This window comes from Schistocerca cancellata, chromosome 7 (genome assembly GCF_023864275.1).
Source record: "Schistocerca cancellata isolate TAMUIC-IGC-003103 chromosome 7, iqSchCanc2.1, whole genome shotgun sequence".
In the NCBI taxonomy this organism is placed as follows: Eukaryota; Metazoa; Arthropoda; class Insecta; order Orthoptera; family Acrididae; genus Schistocerca; species Schistocerca cancellata.
The window spans coordinates 597,193,760-597,210,592 of record NC_064632.1 but is presented as its reverse complement, the minus strand read 5'-3'; the positions used below and the strand labels follow the sequence as shown (position 1 = coordinate 597,210,592).

General features: G+C 39.3%; 1 protein-coding gene across 2 annotated transcripts in view; it reads right to left on the bottom strand.

The window, feature by feature from the left end:
* LOC126092114 (titin-like) overlaps window positions 1-16,833 on the bottom strand; it is a 511,816-nt gene that overhangs the window by 254,346 nt on the left and 240,637 nt on the right. For both annotated transcript variants that reach the window (XM_049907552.1, XM_049907553.1), the window contains one exon: window positions 7,256-7,382. In XM_049907552.1, coding sequence (XP_049763509.1) covers window positions 7,256-7,382 — 127 coding nt within the window. The remainder of the gene's footprint in view (window positions 1-7,255; window positions 7,383-16,833) is intronic.

Here is a 16,833-nt window from a genome sequence, read left to right as displayed (position 1 = left end):
ATCGAACGTCCGTACGCTTTCGCCACAGGCGGCGCAGCATCTGTGACCCGCATGCGCAGTACCGCCGCGGTGGAGCATATAAGGCCGCGCTTGGCACCTTGTCATCAGTCTTGTGACTCGCTCTGAAGATGGCCGGACGATACGCGGCCGAAATATCAGTAGAAGAAATTTTATTTGCGCGGCTGCATGCCCGAAATTTAATGGATTATTCATTACGCCGCGAGAAGTTGAAAATGCACATATAACAATCGTGTTATGAATACTGGCAAAGGTGCAGCAAAAAAATTCGTTGAATTGTCAAAATAAATATCTAGAGAAGCTGATGAAATATATGAACAAAAAATTCTAATGATAATATCAAATAAAGATAAATTGAATTTTAGAAAAACTTGTTTTATTTGTGAATGGAATTTACTAAAGGAGAAAAAAAGATAAGTGATCATAGTCATTTAACAGGAAAACATTGAGAAAGTGCTCATAAAAATCTTAAGTTTCTTCCAGTTTATGTTCATAATAAAGCAAATTATGATGTACATAGTTTAACAAAGAATTAGCAATAGATAAAAAGATATGAATCAAGTTATGAACCCTATTCCAAATAATGAACAAAAATATATCTCTTTTAGTAAAAAGGTTGAGGAAGGATAAACATTAAGATTTTTTGACACATTTAAGTTTATAGTGTCAAGTTTTGATAGATTACCTTCTAATCTCACACTAGAATAATTTAGAATAACAGCAAAATATTTTAAACTTAACAATTAGATTTAATGATTAAGAAAGGAGTTTATCCTAATGAATATATGAATTGTGAAGAAAAATTAATAGAAATTAAATTACCTAAATAGAATATTTTTATTCCAGATTCAATTAACGTGATCTACTGTCAACATGCAAACGCAAGTTGAAAAAAATTCTGCACTAAAAATTTAGATGAATTTACAAATTTGTACAATGAACCTGAGGTTTTAAAACTTACAGATATTTCTAAAAATTATAGGCTTATTAAGTTACAGTATTTATGAATTAAATCTTACAAACTCTATCCATCTTTGTATTTTACAGCACCTGATTTATCTAGTGATTCTATGTTAAAAATGACAAAAGTTGAATTAGATATGTAAATCAATTATGATTTGGTTTTATTTCTTGGAAGAGGAGGTGGTATTTCTCAAAGTATTAAAAGATATGCTAAATCAAATAATAGCTATAAGAAAATCATTGAGCAAGAAAAACGATCATATTATATTGGAATTTAGATGCAAATAACTCGTACAGTTATGCGATATCTCAATTTTTACCATTTACCGATTTCAGATGGTTAGAAACTAAATATTTTAATTTCGAAAAAAATACTTACAATATCAAATGATATTAAATATGGTTATATTTAAGAAGCCGATTTAGAGTGTCCAAAAATTACATGATTTACACAAAGGTTTACCGATAGCACCAGATAGAGGATATAAATCATTAACAACATTTAATAAAAAAAATGTATTACATTATATAAATCCTAAACAATGTTTAAAACTTGGATTAAAATTAATGGAAATTCATAGTGGCTTATCATTTGAACAATCAGACTGGTCGAAGGATACATTGATTTTAATACAGAAATGAGGTAAAATGCACACAAAGAATTTGAAATAAATTTTGTAAGTTGACAAATAATACAATATATGGAAAAAATATTAAAATAAACAAAAAATCATATACTAACAGATTCAAAAGAATATACAAAATGCATTTCAAACCAAATTATGAATATACTATTGTTTTTTCAGAAAATCTAGTTGCACCCATATCAAAAAACAATAACAAAATTCAATAAACCAAGTTAAATTGAAATGAATATTCTAGGTATTCCAAAAATAAAAGTGTATGATAACAGAATTTGAGAAAAGTGATTATTCAACAGATAATATTTATTGAATCCAGATATAAATAAGAAAATTTTAGCAACAATTAAATATAAAAATTGTGGGAAAAAGATGTTAAAGCATGTTGGTATCAGAGCAAAAATGTAAGCTTACACAGTTGAAGGCAACGAATATGAAAAATCTAAAGGAGTTAAATAATCTGTTGTAAGAAAGTAACTTAGTTTTAGACATTCAAACATGAACTGAACACAGTTAAAAGTAGTAAAATTGTGTTAAGTTCTAAGGATGATACACTACTATATTACTAGATGAAAATATATGGTGATTATAAATTAAAAACAAATAAAACAATAGATGATAGCAATGAGTTTCTACATGAATTAAGCAGTTACGTTAATGGTAACCCAAAAAACGAGACAAAAGATAATGATTTCTTAAGTGAACTACACAGTTGCATACAACATTAACTAAAACAAATAATGAAATAAAAAATTACTAAGTTTTTAATATTCATCCATGATGTGGTAATTTGTGATCTGTTTTCAGATATATTTTACGAACAATTTTTCCACAAAAGCAGTGAAATATTTGATCATACCTTTCCTTAGGTTTTTGATAATTTAAAGCAATTTCTCTTTCTTTTACTATGTTAGTAGTTACAGTTATGAATATATTTAGAAGACTTTTTAACTTCTTTTTTAAATTTTCACAAGTAAATGTTTTTTTATTCCAGTTATGAATAAGCTCTTTTATATGTTCTCAATTATTTTCTCTATATGTTATCTGTTTCTTTTCTGTACAGTAAATACAATCCATTCTTCAAAGTCTGTTCTTACTTGTAATTTTGATTTCTTTGTGAAGTTCTTTTCATTGATTGCAATATGGAGTTATCACCTTATTTTTTACTACTCATTTCTAAAGAAAAAAGTTAATACTATTTGAAAAATAAAAATCTAAGTTTTACTATATATAAAAGGAGTTGTTTTCAGATCTAAAGAATTACAATCTCATTTACAATTATAAACTAGTGTTAAAATATTGATGAAAAAATCCACAGTTTAAAGCATAAGATATTTGTGATATTTTGGAATATGTTAATTAGAGAGGCTTTGAAAGACATTGTTTAAAGTAAATATATAAAATATATAAAGAAATAAGTGGTAGTTCTCATTTACACTTACAATCACATACAATTTTTATAAATACAGACGGTTCATATTCTTTAATTATAAAATCAAAAATGTCTTTTGCAGAAATTTTTCTAGACTGGATTTATGAATAAGTTTTACCTTCAGTTCGAAAACATGGCGAATATAAAATAAAGATTAATGTAAATCAAGTCTATGAACGTCAAATAAATTATTTAACTGAGCTAAATAAAATCAAGATTAATTACATTAAAAAATAAGATGAAATATTTGACAGAACTGTGCAAATTTTATGTGATAAAAATGCACAAATAAATAGTTTATTACCACATGTTTTCCTCAAATAACTGATGAATAATTAAGAGCTATTACTATTATTTTATATTATATAATTATTATTACTTTTAATATGATATTCGAACACAATTCAAAACTGTTAAAAACAAATCAATATTATCAGAAATAGACTTCCAAATTGAGAAGAATATTTTACAGTTAATTATGTACCAGATTCAGGAAATTCATATCAACGAATGAAAGAAACGTTAAGAATTACTAGTTTTCGAAATTATTGCAATACTTCCATTAATTATTCATGTGAATATGATGATATAACTAATTTAGCAAACGTTTCTTAAAATATAGAACTAAATTTCTAAGTATTTTTTTCATAATTGAATTTTAAATCAGTCTTATAACAGTTTTTATATACAGCTGATAAACAAAATTAATTAACACCAGTTGACTCACAAAATTCAAATTACAAAGTTTCAAATATCTTTGAAACTGAATCACTTTTGTTACCTTTATTGGAATATCAAAATATACTTGATCTTCTACAACAAAACAATAAGCATAATGAATATTATATTCAATACCAGACATGCTTCAATTTCCAGCAACTATTTCCATTTATATATAAAACTTTTTATTAACATTTTAAAAAAGTACTTTACTTTTATTTATTCAACTATTGTTTGAATTATCAAAACATAACCATTTAACATATTCTATAGTACCTTTCTTATTAAAAACTTTTACAAGACAAACATCTGGATAATTCGTTTTTAATAGTTCTTGTTCATAAAAATTTCCTCTTCTTTCTTCACCACTTAATTATTTCAGTGTATATATGATGGATTGCAATGAATAAGATGTCGAATTTCAAAATTTCTGTCGACAATGTTGCTGGATACGGTTTGTTCACATTGTCGTAATTTAAGTTAACCGAGTATTTGTGTTATGCACTGGGTTGTGTTGTTCCGATATGTTACGAAAGTAGCAGCTTGGATCTGGATTCATTTGAGTTTGTTGTCAAACCGACTTATAGAGAAATCATATTACTAAAAAAGCTATATTTGAATCGGTATTTTTGTGAAAATATTGCTGTACCTAAAATAATGGAATCATTAGGAAATTTATTTGCTCTCATAAATAACGATCATGATGGTGGTAGTGGAGAAAATTATCTTCAGCATTATTGGGATATGAATGTGTTTTTGGATGACCTTATGAATGGCTAGTATTTTATTTTAATATTACCTAACGAAGCATTTACCATGGAACGCTTAGGAGTAGCTTCTGTCGTGAGAGTTTCAGGATTTTGATGGATTACTACATGTTGACTATGGGGAAGAATTAGAAGAAAAAAGTTCCTGTAATTTAGACAGCGAACATCGTCATCAGGGTCATTATTATACACGTCGCGAGGTTTCCCAAACAATTTATACGGATCGACCTTTGTGACGTCATGACGCGACGGAATATCAACAAGACAATATTATGTAAATTGAAAGTGGAGGGGGAGAAAGGAAAGGAAAGAGCAGGAGCTAATGCCATCAGGTGCAGCAACAATTAGTGCGTAATCAGCGGTGACGAGTGGAAACGTGTGCCAGAGCAGGACTCGAACCCGAGAGCTCCTTCTTACTAGGCAGTCTGTTAACCACTGCGCAGCTCGGACGCACTGTTCATTGCAAGTCCCCAGACTACCTCGGCTCGCTCCTCGGCCGAGTCGCACTCCCACCCGTAGGGACCTACCTGCAGTCCGGGACCACGTCTTCCACAACCGGAAGTACACACACCACGCATTCGTGTAACTGATCTTCCGTGCTGGGCAATGAATCCTACATGTGCAACGTGCACACACATTAGTTTCAACCCTAAAATCAGCGATGATGGAGAACACGGGCGGGAACTGCGGTTAGGTGGCGGTAAGTGGGGGTTAGCTGGGGAGCATGCAGAGCTATTCCGCGCATGTGTGGCAAACACCGTGTTCAGATGGCGCAACTGTTAACGCAAGTGGCTTAGTTATGCAGGAGATCCAAGGTTCAAATCCTGATGCAATATAAATTTTCACTCGTCCCGCCGATTCCGCATAAAGCGCCAATGCAGTTGAGATAATTAGTTCTTTCCCTTTTCTCTCCTTTCCTTTCCCTACCGTGTTCCTTCAGTTTGCATAACGTGTTTCACAGCTGCAGACTGCGCTTGGTGTCTGTTCTTTCGGACAAAATTGTAAGTAAACAGTTTTGATTTAACCTCATATTATCCTTACTTATTTGTCGTTTATATGGGTGACGGTATATAAATTATGTTGTAATACATAAGTAAGCGGCCTAGAGAATTCCTTTTATATAAGCAAAACACGCTGCTGTAGCAGGGAAAAGAAGGGAAACAACGGAAAAATGCTCCTGTCGGAGCACAAAAAGTTGAATGTGTTCGTCTTTAAAAGACTAACAGAAGAGTGAAGAACCAGCTGCCTCCATCCTCATTCTGCCTACCTCGTCAAACATTTTCACATGCGAACGTATTCGCGCTTTGTTTTCTAGACAGTAGCGGAGAGGCAGTGACGATGAAACAGAGAGGATTCAGTGCTGTTGGGGGTGAAGGACAGAGGAGACAGTGATAGAGAAAGTGGCAGCGAAAGAGCAACGGATAAAACAGAGGTAGCGGAAGCCCAAGAGGAAAGAGTTATTGATCCTCTGTGAGAGACACTGACAATAAAAGAGAAAGAGAGATGCTTGTAGATAGAAGGAGTGGGAGGAAAATGAGAGAAGACAGTCGAAACGAAAAATACAGATGAATGGAGACCCGTCATTGTGTTTTGTTGGCGGAGGGTGGGGGGGGGGGAGGGTGGTTGGCTGGGCCTTCCCAGACCGACAACTTTGAATGCACAGCTATTGGGGGAAATTTTGGACCATGAAAAAAAAATAAGTTGGACCCTCCAAGGATTTTTTAGAGCTTCCGAGGTACGGTGTAGACAGTGGCATTAGGAAAAGAAGACGAAAGTCGGCAGCGTATGTGAGAGAGGGGTAGTGAGTGGCAGTGGGGTGGATGTTCAGTAAATCAGTGAAGGAAAATGGAGACAGCAGGAGAAGGATACGTGCAGGCAGTGGCAGTTACAGAGATGCTGAGTATCGAGGCTTAGCTACACAGGGAGACAGAGAGACTGTGTGAAAGAGAATACGTCTGCGCGCGCTGCCTACGTTTTGGTTAGGAATACGGAATGAGGGTGTAGCCGGCTGGTTCCCCTCTCTTATGTCAGAATCTTTTTAAGAGGAGCAGGTCACCTTTTTTGCACTTCGAGGACAGCACTCTTCCGCTGGTTTCATTTTTTTGGAACATTAAAACTCTTGAACAGTTTAATGTTGGAAGCTGTAAATTCTAATGTCATTCTTCAAAGGATTTTACACGCCAATAATTATTTTGATTTATGCAGTATTTACAACGAATTTTGTGTTTAACGAACTAAAACAACGATAAGTAAATTTATTAATTATTCGAAACTGTAGCTGCGGCAGATTAATCAAACATTAGGGCTCATTCGAGTGATGAGGCAGGCACTGACTCTGGTGCGTCGCCAGGCCGCCCCTGTGGTCCGGTGGTCGGCACCTCTGGCTACTGACGAGCATGTCCCGCGCTTGACTCACAAACACCACCTCAGGTGTTTTCGAGGTGGAAAGCTTTGGAATTGGACCCACACCACGTCGTGGTATCACATCAGATGCCACCTCATCAAACAGGCAGCCACACTGACCACGCAAAGAACCTAAAGGGTGTCAGACAAAAAGGCTTCTACCAACCTGGGAGTCTGACGATATTTATTAGTTTCTGTCCCCCCCCCCCCCCCCCCCATATCAATTTTCCAAACTGAGCCACAAGTACTTACACCTAATATATGTTTTTAAGCAAATATTTCTATCATGCAATGACATACCAAGTACCTACCTAGGTTAGTGCATCTCCCAAGATTGTAAACCTTAGTACCTTCTCCTTGGAACTTGAACACTAGTCTTTCAGCTTCCTGATGAAACGGAATTCGGAAAATGTCTCTTTTCCATTTCCCATCATGGCGCTATTAATATAAAACAGGATCTTGTTTAAACATCGATAACACAAAATTTGAAAATGATAACTATAAATGAAAGTACCTAATAAATTTAACATAGATTAAATAGTATTCTTGATATAGAAACATAGGATGTTGAAATAAAGAAAAAGAAGCAAGGTAAGTATTGCTAAGGTCACGCATTCAGAGTGCTCCTCAAGAACCGCTGTGAAAAAGTTAAACATACAGAGTTTAAAAGTATAAGAAATTACTGAAAGAAAGAGTAAATAAGGAACATCTTAGATACCTCTAGAAAATTTAACTTTGTCACAAAGAAGAGGGAAAACACTCAGCTCTAAAGTTTATTCACAGAAATGCAATCCTGACTAAAAGCAAAAGTGCTATCAAATACATATTTAAGTCGTTTATCGCTATTAATTATTTCTTTACTGCAGGCGAACATTTGCATAGAAGTAACTAGCTACTTAAAAATATTTAAATGGCTTTCAAGTAATACGTTTATTTGCATTACCATCTTTCGCAGCAGATGTTAAAATCGTTTACTATTGGTTATCCATCTTGAGCTGACTGCAATTTAATGGAGAAGAACTATAGCAGACGCGTTTCGCTTCTATTTATAAAGCATCTTTGCACTGTCGAGAATGAGAAACAGTTTACAAGAGAATGCAGAATGGCAAAAACTGTCAAGTGCGGATGTGAATCGAAGTCTTTCGACGTCAAACGTTGCTAGCAAGGAGGGAAGAAGCACAATACGTGAAGAAACACCAATAACCACGGAAGATGCTTTACAAATAAAAAACGAAACGCGTCTGGTGTAATTCTCCTTAATGAAATTGCAGTCAGCTCAAAACACATAACCAATAGTATCTCATCTACATCAACATGAATAATCTGCAGTTTACAATTAATTGCCGGCAAAGAGGGTTGGTCGAGACACCTCCAAGCTATTTTTCTACCATTCTACTCTCGAACGGCGCGGGGGATAACGAGCTCTTAAATCTCCCTGTGCTAGCTCTGATTTCTCTTACTTTACCATGATGATCACGTATCCCTATGTAGGTGGCTGTCAAAAAAATATTTTCACAGTGGAAGGAGAAAGTTTTTGATTCAGATTTCACGAGGAGATCTCGCAACAACGAAAAACGCCTTTTGTTTTAATGATTTCCACCCCAGGTTACGTAATATATCCGAGGCACTCTCTCCGTATTTCTCGATAATACAAAACGAGCTGCCCTTCTTTGAACTTTTTCAATGTCCTCCGTCATGCCTATCTCATACCGGTCCCAAACCGCACAGCAATACTCCAGAAGAGGGTGGACAGCCGTGGCGTAAGGAGTCCCTTTAGTAAACCTGTTCAACTTCGCAGCCTTTGGTCTGCTTTACCCACAACATTATTCATGTGATCGTCCCACTTTAAGTTCTTCGTAATTGTAATCCCTAAATATTTAGTTCAATTTACAGCCGTTCGATTTGTGTGATTTATCGCGTAACGGAAATTTAGCGGATTTCTGTTACTAGTAATGCTGTTGTCTTCACACTTTTCGTTACTTAGTGTCACTTGCCACTTTTCGCGCCATACAGATATCTTGTCTAAATCATTTCAGGAACAGCATAGGGTCTGTGACGCTTTCTTGAGGAACGTCAGATATTGCTTCCATCTTTCTCGATGACTTTCCTTTTATTACTACGGACTGTTTACCTTTGTGACAGGAAATCACGAAGCAAGGGCACACAACTGAGGCGATACTCCACAGGAAAGCAATGTGACTTGAAGACGCTTGTGAAGACCGCTGTCGAAAGCCTTCTGGAAATCTAACAAATATGGAAAAAAATTTGACATCCCCTGTCGTGGAATAAAGAGATAGCTGTGTTTCACATAATTATTCATATATTTTTATATGGCGTGTGCTGCATTTATTGTTCGAACTCAGTTGAAAAGGATACAGGCAAAGTAAGTGTACGTTCTATTATTCGGTTCCTCCTAAGCACACACGCACTTTTCTTGACTGTCCCTCTCGTGGATATATGATGCATCCGACTGGAAATCCATCTTTTACAGTACATGTGCCATTTCAGTCGTGTCATACATTGCAATCCTACCACTGACAAATTTTCTTCCAGTGACCTTGAAGGTACTTGAACTTCCCATTTCCCACGATTTGCTACTTCCAGATTCTGCTTTTCGTCGTAATGGAGCTGACTTGGAAGACATTTTGTAACGGCCTCCATATACGAAAGGTCTGCGTCACTGCCTTCTGTGCGAAACGAGCCGGGTTGGATTCCTGGTACCACCTGGGGTTTTTCTAAGCCAGGGAGGTCTGGAACTGGCTCTACTCAGCCGCTCGAGGCCAAATGCGGAGCTGCCGGAACAAAGAAGCGGCGCCGGCGAAAGCACCAGCATTCGTACGCCAGGGGGACTGGCGGCGTTGTGATCGCACATCACACCATCCTAGATCGCTCCCCGTACTGCCTCGTAGGCGGCAGTCGTCCACATAGAACAGGCATTAGGCCTAATCGGCAAGTGGCCTTGTAACGTGACGCTAGCTGCAGTAAACGATGACATAACGGTACAGCTTGTTATACTGTACTTAGCACAGACAGGCAGATTAAGCAACAGTGTGTCTGCATTAGTTTTTACGTTGTGACCTTTCGGTCTCAGAAGTAAAACTTTTGATTTTCTAATCGTAAGAAATTCCTATCCCTCTGTACTTTAACATCGTAAGGAAACCTCCTGCCCCTTAACCCTTGAAATACCGAGTGGGGAGGAGGGGCGGTACTTAGTGCCCAAATTTTGAAAATGTGGTAATTCAGTTAGTTATTTTATTTTTTTTATTTTGCATAAAAGAATTTAGTTTTTCATGAATTCTGCTATCAAATTCTATAAATTTTAAATTTTTCAGTGAAATGTAACCCAAAAACTGAATCTTAGTAGTGATGTCACTTTCCACAATGAATGTCGTACCTAATACTTTCACTATCAGACCTCACTTAGACTTCGCTATCTTTTTAAAAAGTATGTTGTGAGTAAAATTCGACAACAAGTAACGAAATCTGCATTATTTTTATTTTTTTATATTTTTTTGCAATGGTCATAAAGCATAAAGTAACCCAGCCTGGTACCACACATCACTTAAAACGCGTAGGCACTCTGAGCGTTCCGAAAGACCTTTCCAGGTTCTGGATCCTACTTAGAGACCATAACATAGAAAGTATGTTATCAACATAAGCCAACAACAATTAACGAACTCTGTTTTTTAACTTTTGTTAGGGCAGGCACGAAATACGATCCCATGTTGCCCCCTCCTACCCCCTTGGTAGCGCACGTTATGGATGATTCGTTGGTACTGCTAGTATTAAGGTCCTGTAACTGTTCGTCTCCACTCAGAGATTACAAAGAATACCACTCCTCCATTGTGGTCTGCACACACGTGTCGATTAGAATGGCCACAAGCAAAGCAAGGAATAGATAGCACGAACTCATTACCTCTACAATAAAATTAATGAATTTTGTGGAAGGTGGGCTCATTGTCAGATCTAATACAACTCACACCATTCTTTCAGCCTCCTTCTTAACATCTATCGATTATTATGTTCTAAGACTAACGTTGCTACAATAGCGTTTTTAGTAGAGTAGTAGAACCTGACGCTGACTTCTTTGGAATTACCTTGCGCTTTACTATAATCATCCAACGGTTCAGTGTCTTTCTCAAGTATGGAATACCATTACAGCTACAGCAATAAGCCAGGTTCATTTAATCACTCACCCTTACAGTTTCTCCGATAAGTTTTCAGAAAATATCAAACGAAAGAGTATTAAGCAAATTTTCAGTTACCAATACTTTGAACTTCATTGAATGGACTATTTTACGCAACCATAAGGTTATTTTTTATTATTTCTTTTTTAATGAAATCCAAAAATCACAAACATAAAAATGTTCTGACAGAGGCTATACAAGAATGTCTGTACCATAGTAAGAAAGGGAGTACGGAGTTTAAGGCCTCGCCTGCGGTGAGACCACTAGGGACGTACCATACGCTTGAATAGGACAAGAACGGATGAATTTATGTAGCCGTGTCCTTTACTAGGGAATCATACCACCTGAACTCAGGGAAAACGTGAAAAGGTAAATCTTAATTACTAGGAACATATGACGTGTTCCAAACACGAGATCAGTGTCTTCAACAATTATGCCATGTCGCTCTACATAATCAGTGTATGCATTCTGGGGCTAGGTAAGGTCTTACAAAGCATTCTGTAGAATATTCAAGTTGGGATGTTAGAATGTAAGGATATTAACATTAGCAATATCAAAATATTTTCTATAACGTGTATTTGCAAAAGGGAGAAGTGAGTACAGGGGGAAGAGGTGAACTTTATGTTTCCCCCTAAAAGAAATTTGAAAGCAACAATAATTGTTACTTGTTGTTGACATATGTTAACAACACTTTTTAAGGATGTCCTGATGTGTAAGTAGAATCAATAACTTTAAAATATCTTGTAGGACACCCTTAGAAATACCATCCCAATTAGAATAACGTGTAATACCAAGGGGGATAGTTCGCGACCACCACAAAAAGCTAAAACATATAAATTTCATCAGCTGATGTTGAATTTTACTCACAAGAAACTTTTAAAAGAGATACTGGTGTATAAATAGGGTCTTGAACCTGAAAATACTGAACACGGCATTCATTGAGTAAAATTATATCTAGTACTGCGACTTGAGTTTATAGGTTTATTGGTTAGGCCAAATTGAAAACTTTAAAACATTCACGGACTCCAGCAGAACACCTCAGTAAAAACAAGAATCTTTTTCTCAAAATCTGAGTGGATTACAATATTTTTCAGAACGTGGGCCCAAACCACTGTTCCTCCCTCAATTCCTTTGGTACTGCGGAATTAGTAGGACCCTCTTCATAACAAAAAATATAGTCGCACGTCAAAAAACTACATCACAGAAATAAAAGTCGGAAACAAAGAGGAAATACCGAAACCAAGGCGTGTCAATAGCCATTAACTGCCCACACTGGGTCAATATGACACATCTTATTCCTCCTATTCCTGCGCCGCGCGGGATTAGCCGGGCGGTCTAAGGCGCTGCAGTCATGGACTGTGCGGCTGGTCCTGGCGGAGGTTCGTGTCCTTCCTCGGGCATGGGTGTGTGTGTTTGTCCTTAGGATAATTTAGGTTAAGTAGTGAGTAAGCATAGGGACTGATGACCTTAGCAGTTAAGTCCAATAAGATTTCACACACATTTGAACATTCTTTTCTATTCCTTTTCACCAACAAAGCAAGTTACAGAAGAAACTAAACTCACGTAAATAACTTTATGATCTGTTTCCCGTGCTGTATTAATCACAAGACAGGCCGCTGTGGCCGAGCGGCTCTGGGCGCTTCAGTCCGGAACCGCGCTGCTGCTACGGTCGCAGGTTTGAATCCTGCCTCGGTCATGGATGTGTGTGATGTCGTTAGGTTAGTTAGGTTTAAGTAGTTCTAAGTCTAGGGGACGACCTCAGATGTTAAGTCCCACAGTGGTTAGAGCCATTTGAACCATTTTATTAATCACAAGTATCGTCTATTTATTTGTATAAATCTCCATCCGGACAATCCTCTGAAGGCCGAACGTTATCAACCGACCGTCGTGTCACCTTGAGCCGAAAGGCGACACTGGATGCGGATACGGAGATGCACGTGGTCAGCACACCGGTATGCCGGCCGTACGTCAGTTTACGAGGCCGGAGCCGCTACTTGTCAGACGAGTAGCTCCTCAGTTTGCCTCACATGGGCTGAGTGCACCCCGCATGCCATCACCGCCCGACAGCCCTTGACTTTGGCGACCTGACGGGAAACACTGTTACCACTGCGGCGAGGCTGTTGGCCTGTTTCATTGTACACTTGCGCAATTGGGAAGCAATATGGCTTCTACTGTTCCTGTACATGTTACACAGATGGCCATATATAAACGCATGTCGTTGCTGGTACTTCAGTAAAGTGACCCAACATGACAAAATACCTGTGATATTTGTCAACAAGTTTCATTTCCCTTCCCTACAGCCTAGGTATTCGTGGCAAACGTATCTGCTCCAGTGACGAATCCCTCAACAATTACACCAATAACCTGACCAATGCTTTCCTCTCCCGCAACTATCCTGCAGACATTGTCCACAAACAGATTTCCCGAGCAATACATTCCTCCCCGTCCAACAACAATGTTCCTACCCCCAGACCACACAGAAGCATCCCCCTTGTCACCCAGTATTATCCTGGCTTCGAAAACATAAACAAATTACTCCGCCAGGGATATGACTTTCTCAAGTCAACCCCTGAAATGAGATCATCCGTTGACAAAATTCTCCCGCACCACCCAGAGTTGCCTTTCGTCGCCCCCCTAACCTCCATAACATCCTTGTTAAACCCTACAATATTCCCAGACTACCTTCTCTACCCAGCGGTTCCTACCCCTATAACCGACCCCGCTGCAAAACCTGCCCCATGCATCCCCCCACAACCACCTACTCCAGCCCCGCTACTGCTAAAACATACACAATTCAAGGAAGGGCTACGTGTGAAACTACACATGTCATTTATCAACTGACATGCCTGCACTGCACAGTCTTTTACATCGGCATGACAACAACTAAACTGGCTGAGCGCATGAACGGACACAGACGAACTGTCCGCCTAGGAGATGCCCAATACCCAGTAGCAGAGCATGCCCTCCAGCATAATTCTAGGGACCTAGGAACCTTCTACACCGTATGTGCCATTTGGCTTCTCCCACCCAACACCAGTCCCTCTGAACTGCGGAGATGGGAACTTGCACTCCAACACATCCTTTCATCCCGCCATCCCCCTGGACTGAACCTACGTTAAACAACCTCACTCCCATTCACTCTTCAGTCTTCTCCTCTTTCCCTTTCCTCTTTAGCCATTCACGCATTTTTTCATCCTACATAGTTGTGTTTATCTTTATACTATACACCTCTTTACTTCTGTATGCATCCTCTTTGGTTTGAAGCTGGCACAGTACTTACAGTAGAATATATTTGGCTTCCCTCTGACAACCATGCCTCCATCCTTGCTACCCTCCCTATTTTCCTTCCCCTGTTGCTTCATAACCTGGGTTGTGAGTAACTGAATCTCCTTTCCCTTCTTCCCTTTCTTTGCCCTCTCTCCTCCCCGATGAAGGAACATTTGTTCCGAAAGCTAGGAACGTAAATTTTCGGTTCTGTTTTATGTGTATCTATCGGCTGTACTGAGCTGAGGTAAGTACTGGCCAGCCCCTCTCTCTCTTTGTTAGTATTAGTTTCATTTGTGTCAACTACGAAAAAAAATTTTCGGAATGTTAGTCGTGTACAAAGAATTTTGCAACAAGTCTATTACATCTTTCCAGAAAGTAATAGAGTGTCTCACAGCAGAGTATAAACTGATGGGAACAAATGACAACATCAAAAAATAAATAATGTAGAGTAATCAGATTAAGGGAAGATATTTTCCTTGGTAAGATACGTAAGTGACAGAAATTGCGAGGCCACACGTTAATTCAAGCGCCAGAATGTTGACTACAAGCATGCAAATGTGCATGCATTGTGTTGCACAGGTGCTGAATGTGCGTTTGTGGGTTGGAGTTCCATGCCTGTTGCAGCTGGTCGGTCAGTAAATGGACAGTTAATGCTGGTTGTGGATGACGCTAGAGCTGTTGTCCAATACGTGCTCGGTAAGAGACAGATCTGAGGATCGAACAGACCAGGGCAAGATGTCGACACTCTGTAGGGCATGTAGGGTTAGAACAGCGATACGTGGGCGAGCGTTATCCTGTTGGAAAAGTCAGTTGTCAGTTGTCGAGTCAGCAGTCTGACGTACAAATTTGCGGTCAAGGTGCGCGGGATGAGCACGAGAGTGCTCCCGCGGTCACACGAAATCGCGCACCAGACCACGGCTCCGTGCGCAGGCCCAGTGCGTCAGGCAGCCAAGTAGACTAGTTGTAAGCCCTCATCCAGCCCCCTCGTAACCAACACTCGGTTATCACTGGTACCGAGGCCGACCCAGCTTTCATCAGAAAACACAACAGATCTCCACCCTGCCCTCACATGAGCTCTCTCTCTTCACACTACTGAAGTCGCAAACAGCGGGTTACTGGAATGCACGTTACAGGCTCGAATCTGGCCTCGGAGTAACCAATTTGTAACAGTTCGTTCTGTTGCTGTTTCAGCTGCTGCTCAGATTGCTGCTGCACATCCAGGACGATGCGGCAGTGCCATGTGCCAGGCACATGGTTCGAATGGCTCTCAGCACTATGGAACTTAACTGCTGAGGCCATGAATCCCCTAGATCTCAGACTTACTTAAACCTAACTAACCTAAGGACGTCACACACATGCATACCCAAGGCAGGATTCGAACCTGCGCGGTTCCAGACTGTAGCGCCTAGAACCGCTCGGCCACTCCGGTCGGCGCCAAACACGATGGTCTTCCGCTCGGTAGTGCCTCTCGGCCGCCCACAGCCCGGTCTCCTAGCAACCGTACATTCCCGTGATCACCGCTGCCAGCAATCGTGTACAGTGGCAATATTCTTTCTGCAGTATCGCACAAGGAACATCCAGCTTCTCCTATCCTTATTACGCGACTGTATTGAAACTTAATGAAGTGCTAGTAATGGCTACTTTGTCGCCTTAACAGCATTCTTAGCTGACATCAACTCGCCATGTCGAACCTCAAAGGTAACTGACGTTCCTGGACGTTACAGCGTGTGTTTGAAACGAACTCGATTCTCATCCTCACAGTGGCGCTGCTAGCACCACTCTTACGCAAGTGGCGCGAAATTGGAAGAGACATCTTTCAACATGCCTACCAATTTTCATTTATGACGCATAACTTCTTTTTGGTGTTGCGATTTCTTTTCGTCAGTGTACAATAGCGGGACTGACATGAACAAATCATAAACAGGCTTCTTCTCAGTAGAGTTCGGTAGAGGGATGTCAGAAATATTAAATAACTGACCAGGGTTCAAATTCACTTAGGGAAACGTTGAACGAATTTTGTACGAAACGGCGAAAACGGGAAACGCTAGTTTCGTCACGAAAGCAGCTTTTCTAGGTACAGACTGTGAAGCTACAATTTTGTTTCCCACGAGCAAAATATAATGGTAGGTGGAACCTGTTGGGACTCTGAGCCCACCGCCAGGCGGTGGCTGGCTGTGGCGGGGGCGACGGCCTGGCACGCCAGCCGCGGTACCCTCTGTGGCGCCGCCGCCGCTTAACGCAGTATTGCCATCCTGAGAGAGAGTCCCGAGAGCGCGTTAAGCCCGTGGCGGCCGGCTTCCAGCCTGAACTCAGCGCTGCGGACAGCTGCCGCCGTCGCTGATCTCAGCACGTATCCCAATTTTTATGCCTTCTTTAATTACATGACCTAAGAAGACTTTTGCTTTCATCGTGACAGAGTTATCGTTGACTTTAAA